This window comes from Rutilus rutilus, assembly GCF_951802725.1.
Source record: "Rutilus rutilus genome assembly, chromosome: 4".
Classification (NCBI taxonomy): domain Eukaryota; kingdom Metazoa; phylum Chordata; class Actinopteri; order Cypriniformes; family Leuciscidae; genus Rutilus; species Rutilus rutilus.
The window spans coordinates 45,826,537-45,835,129 of NC_140212.1; the positions used below are offsets into that span (position 1 = coordinate 45,826,537).

Sequence of the window (8,593 nt, forward strand, 5' to 3'; positions counted from 1 at the left end):
CTCCAGCTCAAAATTTCGGTAGGCGCTTCGTCCCTCCCGCTGCAGTCACCGTGTCTCAAAAAATGAGATCCGATATCATCTTAGGTAAGGATATTAATTTAGCTGCCTTACTGCTACCATCGCCTGCAGCTGATCGTCAAATGGTTGACTGCGGTGACGTGGCAGTCTTCCTGAAATCTTCTGATCCCAGACTGCAATGCAACCTATCATTTGGCGAATTCGTCATTGCGTTCGGCATTTTCAGAGATATCTTATGCCAAGCTTTCCCCGAACGCAGGGAAGAATTAGATCTTTACCTTGCCATGTTGGCCGATTTTAATCAAAGATACGGAGGCACGCTCTTTTACGAGTATCACAAATCCTTTTCCGCGAAATCAGCCTCTTTCACCACCCTGTTCAACACTAGACTGGACTGGTCTGTTGCCGACTCCGAACTTCTGGTTCGTCATTTCGCTGGTCAACGAGCTCTGGCTTGCGTTTTGTGCAGCTCGCACGGTCACTCGGCCGCCTTTTGCCCCAAAGGATTAGCAACAAAGGAGTCTGCCGCTGTCCATGGTGCTGATCCTGCACACGCGACTTTTGATGTAAAAGGAAGACCTATAATCGCTTTCAATGGCATTCCTCTATGCAATAACTTTAACGAATCTGTTTGTAATTATGCTAAATGTAAATTTTCGCATATTTGCAGTTTCTGCAGAGACCCACATCCAAAATCGGTCTGCCCACGACGCTTCAGACCAGCGGCCAGAGGAAGAGCGGCGGCTCAGAAAAAATTCTAAATGGTCACCCTTCTACACCTATCAACATCGCTTCACTCTCCAGCTACCTTTCTTCCCATCCCGATTACTCTTTCGTTGACTACTTAATTACTGGACTTTCTCAAGGATTTCGGGTCGGTGTTTGTTCTTCCCTCTCCACCTCCTACGTCGCAAAAAACCTTCAGTCTGCTTTAGCAGAACCTGAAACAGTTTCAAGCCTGCTAGACAAGGAGCTAAATAAAGGCTACTTAATCGGCCCTTTCAGTGCATCTCCTTTTTCCCTGTATCGTGTAAACTCTATAGGCATTGCGACACGCAAATACTCGGGGAAAAAGCGCCTGATATTCGACATGTCTTCTCCCCATTCTGATAGCCTCGCGAGCGTTAACGAATGCATTCCTTCAGAGCCTTTTTCTCTGTACTACGCTTCGATCGACGACGCTATCCATCTAATCAAAATAGCAGGGTATGGTGCTTGGCTAGCCAAAGCAGACATTACCGATGCTTTCAAGATCATGCCTATCCACCCGTCCGACTGGCATCTTTTCGGCGTCAAATGGGAATCTCTGTTCTATTTTGCTGTAAGACTCACGTTCGGCTGTAAAAGTAGTCCTAATATTTTTAATTGTTTATCCGAGGCTTTGTGTTGGATCCTGTTGAACGTTTGCAAACTTCCATTTGTATTACATTTACTCGACGATTTTTTACTAATAGATTTTCCCTCACCACACAGCTCAGCACTCGACTCGCTCAAATCATTATTCAGCGACGTAGGCGTGCCCCTTTCTATCGAGAAAACCATAGGTCCTGCTACTTCCCTCGAATTTCTGGGTATCGTTCTCGACTCAGTTCTGATGCAAGCCTCTCTTCCTAACGATAAACTTTCCAGAATAAGAGCGTTTCTGGAATCTTTTCTCGCAGCCAGCACGGTCTCTAAACGCGACATGCTCTCCCTACTCGGGCATCTCAATTTCGCCATGAGAATTATTCCCCAAGGTCGTTCCTTTATTTCTCGCCTCCTTACGCTCGCCCATTCCGTCGACCGCCTGCACGATGTAATCCTCCTAGATGACGGGTGCCGATCAGACCTTAGGTTTTGGTCTCACCTGCTTAACAATTGGAACGGCATCTCTTTTTTTTATAACGATCTTCCCGTATCATCCGTCGCACTCGAGCTATATACTGACGCAGCCCCTTCTAAAGGTTTTGGGGGATTTTTTCAAGGGCATTGGTTCTCAGAAAAATGGTCGGATGCTTTTCATTCATTTAGCGCGAATTCGTCCTCAATTGCTCTTCACGAATTATACCCCATCGTCGTAGCGTGCGTCCTCTGGGGCTCCGCTTGGTCCCGCAAACGTATAGAAATGAATTGCGACAACCAAGCCACAGTTGATATAATAAATAAAGGGCGTTCGAAATGCCCATCAATTATGTCTCTACTTCGACGCCTAACTTGGCAAGCCGTCACACACAACTTCATCCTTAAAGCCGTACATATACCAGGACAATCTAACATCATTGCTGATGCTCTCTCTCGCTCTCGTTTGCAGGCTTTCCGACGTCTCTGCCCAGCAGCAAACCAGAATCCTACACCATGTCCGGACCTAGCCGAGCTGATCCTAGACTAAACTCTCATTACGATAACCTATTAAATTCTGCCAGGTTCTATATCACCAAAGGAGTCTCATCATTAACACTTAAATCATATAATTCTGCTTGGTCCCGGTTTATCATCTTTTGTTTTTCGTTCGGCATCCCTGTTCTGCCTATCTTAATTTCGACTATATGCGCGTTTCTAGTTCATTGCTCCGATTCTCGGCATCTAAAGATTGCCACAATTCGTAAATTGCTCGCCGGCATTCAGTTCCACGCACGATTTCATAATCCCAATTTCCCCAGTCTTTTTTCTACACCCACTATCCGGCTTTTACTGAAAGGCATAGAAAGATCTAATCAAAAGACTCCAGACAAACGCCTCCCCATTACTCTACCTCTTCTGCACAAGCTCGTCTCTTCATTACGCTATGGCCTATTTTGCGAATACATTAACATCCTTTTAGAAGCTGTGTTCTTAACCGCTTTTTACGGGTTTCTACGATCAGGGGAATTTGCGTCCGACTCAAATAATTTTAATTCTGCTCGTGGCTTGGCTATTTCCGATTTACGCTTTTATCCTACGTTTTTTAATCTATTTCTTAAGTTTTCGAAAACAGACTCTTCCGGATCGGGCGTTAGCATTTCTGTTTCTAAAATAAATAATTCATATTGTCCTTTTTCTTCTATGGTTAGATATCTCAAAGCACGACCGCGCCTTCCACTAAATTCCCCTTTATTCATCTTACCTAACGGGCTTCCCATGTCAAAGCCCTGGTTCAGATCTCATCTAGCTTCCGTCCTAAAGCATTGCGGACTTCCTCCACGGCTATACACTGGGCACTCCTTTCGCATCGGAGCCGCAACAACGGCAGCTGAATGCGGAGTTCCCGACTCCACAATCCAAATGCTCGGCAGATGGTCTTCCACGGCTTACAAGACATATATCAGATCCGATGTAGACGTCCTTCTTAATGCTCAACAAGCCCTCTCAACCTACATTCAAGGTAATATTATTCGCTAGCTACTGGTGGTGGTTACTGCATTCGAACATCTAGACCGAGTCCATTATAATGAACTGGACCTTTTATTAATAGCTCCTAAAAACAGTTAATCCTTGACGGAGACTCAAAGTTTATTCGTATCCACGACTGCTTGCGTTCATCGTGTCTCTCATAGCAACGCAATATTCTCTAGCCTCCGCGGCTTCTATTTCAATATCAATTAATTTAAGATATCGAAGCACTGATATTGCCCTCGATGAGCAAAATTGCCTATCGTGACCCTATCGAACGAATTAATCGAACTGCAAATTCGTCCCGGCAGCAGTAAACGCAAGGTTATCACGAACCTGTTTCATCACATTCACATTGGTTCACGGCTTATCGAAGCCTTTACAGTAATGCTATCGAGATTCTGTATTTCGTTCATACACGCTTATTCGGCCTATCGAGGCATTAATATTAGCGAGCGTACACGTAGTTCTATTAAGTTATACTTCACGCCGATCACGGGCACCTGTCACAAAGCAATTCTAGCTTTAAGAATATCAATATTTCATTCTCACATCTCTGCTTATCGAAGCGCCCGGGAACGTCACATTGATAGCAGATTAGTAACACTTAAACAGAAGGTTATCTCGGACCTACTTTTAACTTTCCCATCTATGGTTTAATTTTTATAGCCATACTAAGATATTAATACTCATGCTCATTTACGGCCTATCGAGGCATCGCACACGCTTGTACTCGGCCTATCGAGGCATCGCACATGCTTGTTCTCGGCCTATCGAGGCTTCGCACATGCTCGTTCTCGGCCAATCGAGGCATCGCACATGCTTGTCCTCGTCCTATTGAGGCATCGCAATCTATCGAGATTTACGATTAAGCTTAAAGTTCTGAGGCCAACCGTGGCCGCCGACGTTAAAGCATAGGCCTATCAAAGATTCATTTCTGCCTTTATTTTATTTATTTATTTATTTTTTATATTTTCTTTTAATGCGCAGCTCCTCTATTTAAGCCTATCGAGGCTCAGATTAGAATCTTCACTTTCTTTTGCCAAAGTTGCTCCGTTTAGGAGTTGTAACATACCGAAGCACAGTGTGCTATTAACTGCATCTTTCACTCTCCCTATTTATTTTAAGGCTACATCATCGTTATAATCAAACGTTAGTTTCATATTAAGCCTTATCTAGATGACGTTTATCAGCTTTTCTCATGTTGTCTAATGACCCTGCATACTTTCCAGAGTCATCTTAGGTACGTAAGGAATCCATCATATATTCCTTATTTTGGGGGTTTAGGCTCCGCCCCTGTCCAGACCATCAGGCAGGACCTACCGGCTAACTCACCGACCCAGACGGAGGACAGAGCCCCCGCCAAAGAACCGAGACGGAGCTTGTCGAGCATCAATTTTATTCCGTCTGTAATCTTACACAAATAAATATATTGCATTCAATAATTCTCTCCTGAGTCTTTTTGGTAGAAATGGAAGCGTCAGCGTAAGTTCTACCAGAAAGACTCTATTGCCACGTCATTAATATGTAATTTCGCACCACCAATCACAGTTCAACATCAGATATAAAAGACTGACCTTACCTTCCCCTTTCGTTGCTGTAGGTGTCGTAGAAAAGTTATCCCCCATCCTCCCCACCACCACCAGGTATAGGCTCCTGTCCAACCGTCAGGGGGGTTTAGGCTCCGCCCCTGTCCAGACCATCAGGCAGGACCTACCGGCTAACTCACCGACCCAGACGGAGGACAGAGCCCCCGCCAAAGAACCGAGACGGAGCTTGTCGAGCATCAATTTTATTCCGTCTGTAATCTTACACAAATAAATATATTGCATTCAATAATTCTCTCCTGAGTCTTTTTGGTAGAATTATAGTTCCACTACGCCATCACATGTGACGTCATGACGCTACACCAATCGAGATTGGACTAGTTCCATTCGGGCTTCATCGGGTTGTGTGGAAAAGTTGTTCTTAATTTAATTAAGTTCATTGAACAAACAATTTTTGAGTGTACAGAATAATTTCAAATGATGAGATTCCTTTCGAGGGAACTTGCGCTGCGTGGAAAGACGACACTTTGGGGAACGCCTCCAGCGTGATTCACTCAAAAATTGTTTGTTCAATGAACTTAATTAAATTAAGAACAACTTTTCCACACAATAAGTTAAGGTCTGTACAACAAGACTAAAACAAGTTCATTTAAACAAATAATGTTTTGTTGAACCTACCCAATAGATTTAAGTTCCTGCTATAATAACTAGCAAATGCTAAAGACACTTATGTTTATTGTAATTGTGTGTAACATACGGGATGAGGAAGTAAGAAGAGACTCGTCTCAGTGCTGGCATGAGTGCAGTTTTTGCTCATTGAGGGAAGCGACACACGTGATGTTTGTGATGTCGACCTCCCACAGCCTGAACACAAACACTGACCTAACTGAAACTCTTTTACATGTCAAACATAACTGAACATTAAACACTAACAGGCATTTCCTTCAAAACACATAAAATAGCACTTAATATCAACATTTACTCTCCTGATCAAGACCCATGCAAAGCATGCTGGGAACTAAAAATCCACTGTCCAGTTTAAGTTAATTCAACACGTGTTATTCAGAAAGTTCAAATGGATTATGTAAACTTCAGTTTTACATATTCAAGTGGATTTTACACAATAAAATGAGGTAAAAACAAAATGTTCAGTAATTGTATGTTTTTAACTCATTTTAATTGTTTAACAAGCACCAAAACATTTTTTTCAGTGTCTATTAGAAGATCAGATTCATAATTCCTTATTTTGATGTGTTTTATCTCCATCAGATTCCCATCAGCTCAATCTGGATCTGAACACAGCACATAAACTCCTCCATCTGTATGAGAATAACAAAGTGATTCAATTCACTGACACTCTCACAGTCCAGCCGTATCCTGATCATCCAGACAGATTTGATGAGTGTCCTCAGGTGTTGTGTAGTGAGAGTGTGTGTGGACGCTGTTACTGGGAGATTGAGTGGAGTGGGAGAAGTGTGTTAATATCAGTGTCATATAAGAGCATCAGCAGGAAGGGACGGTGTAATAAGTGTCGGTTTGGATATAATGATCAGTCCTGGAGTTTGTACTGCGCTTCCTCCAGTTACTCATTCATACACAATAACATAGTGACTAAACTCCCTGTAAAGCCCATCAGCAGGAGAACAGGAGTGTGTGTGGATCACAGTGCAGGAACTCTGTCCTTCTACAGCATCTCTGACACACTGAGCCTCATACACACAGTCCAGACCACATTCACTCAGCCGCTCTATCCTGGGTTTAGGGTTTATTCTAGATCTTCATTGAAACTTGTTGATGAATCAGAATAGACTGTAGAGAGATTCTACCCATAATCCTTTGAGCTGCATGATAAATCAGTGACCTTCACATGCTGCCCAGCCAACATTTGTATGTTGGGCCCATGTGGGTTTGAAATGGGCTGAACATTTTTATTGAAATTACCCATCAAATTATGCCATATTCTGAAATTCCAGAGACAATATTTAAAGAAGCAGATTTATATCAGATTAAAGAGTATCTCTTTAAAGTTATATACCTAATTGTTAAAATACATATTTTTAACCTGTATTTGACTCAGTCTTTACTGAAAGCTTTGAACATTTAAACAGGAAATAAATTGGGGACAGTTAGAAGAAGCAGCAACTATACATTTATAAGTACCGCTTACACTGCAGACAGTCATTTGTGCATTCTGGACACTGTCCTCCTCCATCTCTTGTCCCAGACTATTTTGTCATTTAATATTAGGTAGTTTCTCACAATCAGATTCTCAGTCAATGATAGAATGGGCAGACAAAATGATGCATAATTAAAGTATTTTAATTATTTTTTATTGCTAATGATTTATGATTGCTTTTTATTATTATTATTTATTATTGCTTTTAAAGTAAAAATATTAAAATATTATTCTTTGTGTCTTTGGAAAATAATTGAGGTGATCACAGGTGTGGATGATTCTTAAATTTCCAGGATGGCTCGACTTAAGAGTCACAGTTTTAATAACAAGTTAGAATTAAGTTAAAACGAGAATCCCAATTCTTTTAGTGTTTCAGACAGAGATCACAATTCTGAACAGATAAATTAACAACATAACATAATTTACTAGAGGTTCTGACAAATGTTAATTTCTGCAGTCGATTTAAAATGTTTAATATGAATGAAAAAAAAAGTTTGAATGAATGATTTAATGACTAAAATGCGCGTTTCATTACTGGATGAATCATCGTTTTAGAACAAATCTCTAGAATGAATGATTAAAGTTTCAAGTGTCAAGTTTCTTTTGATTTACTCTATTTTGATTGCTACTGTAGACAGTGTTTATATCTGAACTATAAACTTTTATCTCAGTACTTCTGTGATCATTTGAATTATGAGCTGATGTTGTTGTAATATTATCTAAGAATATAATAAATGACTGTTGTGTCAATCTAAAGTGATCTTCCCACTCATCATTCTGTGAAGTGGTGCAGGACAACGTTGTCCAACAAGTGTTTGTTTCGGACTCTCATCTGCAGATGCCTTGTTTTGGGCATCTAGGCATTGTTGTTTTACTGCTTGATTAATATAAGCAGCACGGCAAAGCTTTGTGTGCTCCTTGTCTCCTAATAAGGACCTGAAATAGGCAAATATAAGTCTGCTTTTTGAAACAACGGAGGATGGTTAGTTTGTGACAACAGCAGGAAACTGCATATTCATGCAGTGCGTGCACATCAAAAGATTAAATCAGATTTGAAGCTTGTGACTTATAAATGCACATCAACCCAATGACTTAGCATTCATGTAAAAACGAAGTTCAGATTCATCAATCAGAATGATTTCATTATGATCGAAACAAAACATTTCCATGTAAATGTGCCTACTGACAGCGCCAACGCAGATATAAATGTTCACTGTGATCTCACTTGACAAAGGTTTAAGACAAATCGTTGTCATTTAGGAAAATATTGCGTGTGTATTTGAATCGAGATCAAAATCTTTCAACAATTGCAGCTCTAATTTCTGATAATACATGTGGCTCTGTATTTCTGATATGTAGAGAAACATTACACTTAATTCAGAATCCTAACTACACATAGTATTTAAATGATTTTTAAATGTTTCATGAGATGTATGATGTTTTTAATAAACACATTGACGCTTCCAAGCTTCATTATGGCAGTGGATTGCAACCATCAGATTGA

General features: G+C 40.9%; 1 protein-coding gene across 3 annotated transcripts in view; it reads left to right on the forward strand.

Annotated features, from left to right (window-relative positions):
• LOC311289548 (tripartite motif-containing protein 16-like) overlaps positions 1–7,845 on the forward strand; it is a 28,923-nt gene extending 21,078 nt beyond the window's left edge. Inside the window, exons 6-7 of one of the 3 annotated variants that reach the window (XM_084407639.1) lie at positions 2,309–3,358; positions 4,654–5,108. In XM_084407639.1, the coding sequence (XP_084263765.1) occupies positions 2,309–3,358; positions 4,654–4,793 (1,190 nt within the window). In that variant the 3' untranslated portion in view covers positions 4,794–5,108. Of the gene's footprint in view, positions 1–2,308; positions 3,359–4,653; positions 6,160–6,182 lie in introns of those variants that run through there. The other 2 variants (XM_084407640.1, XM_084407641.1) reach the window with 2 other exon arrangements.
• The last annotated feature ends 748 nt before the right edge of the window (positions 7,846–8,593 follow it).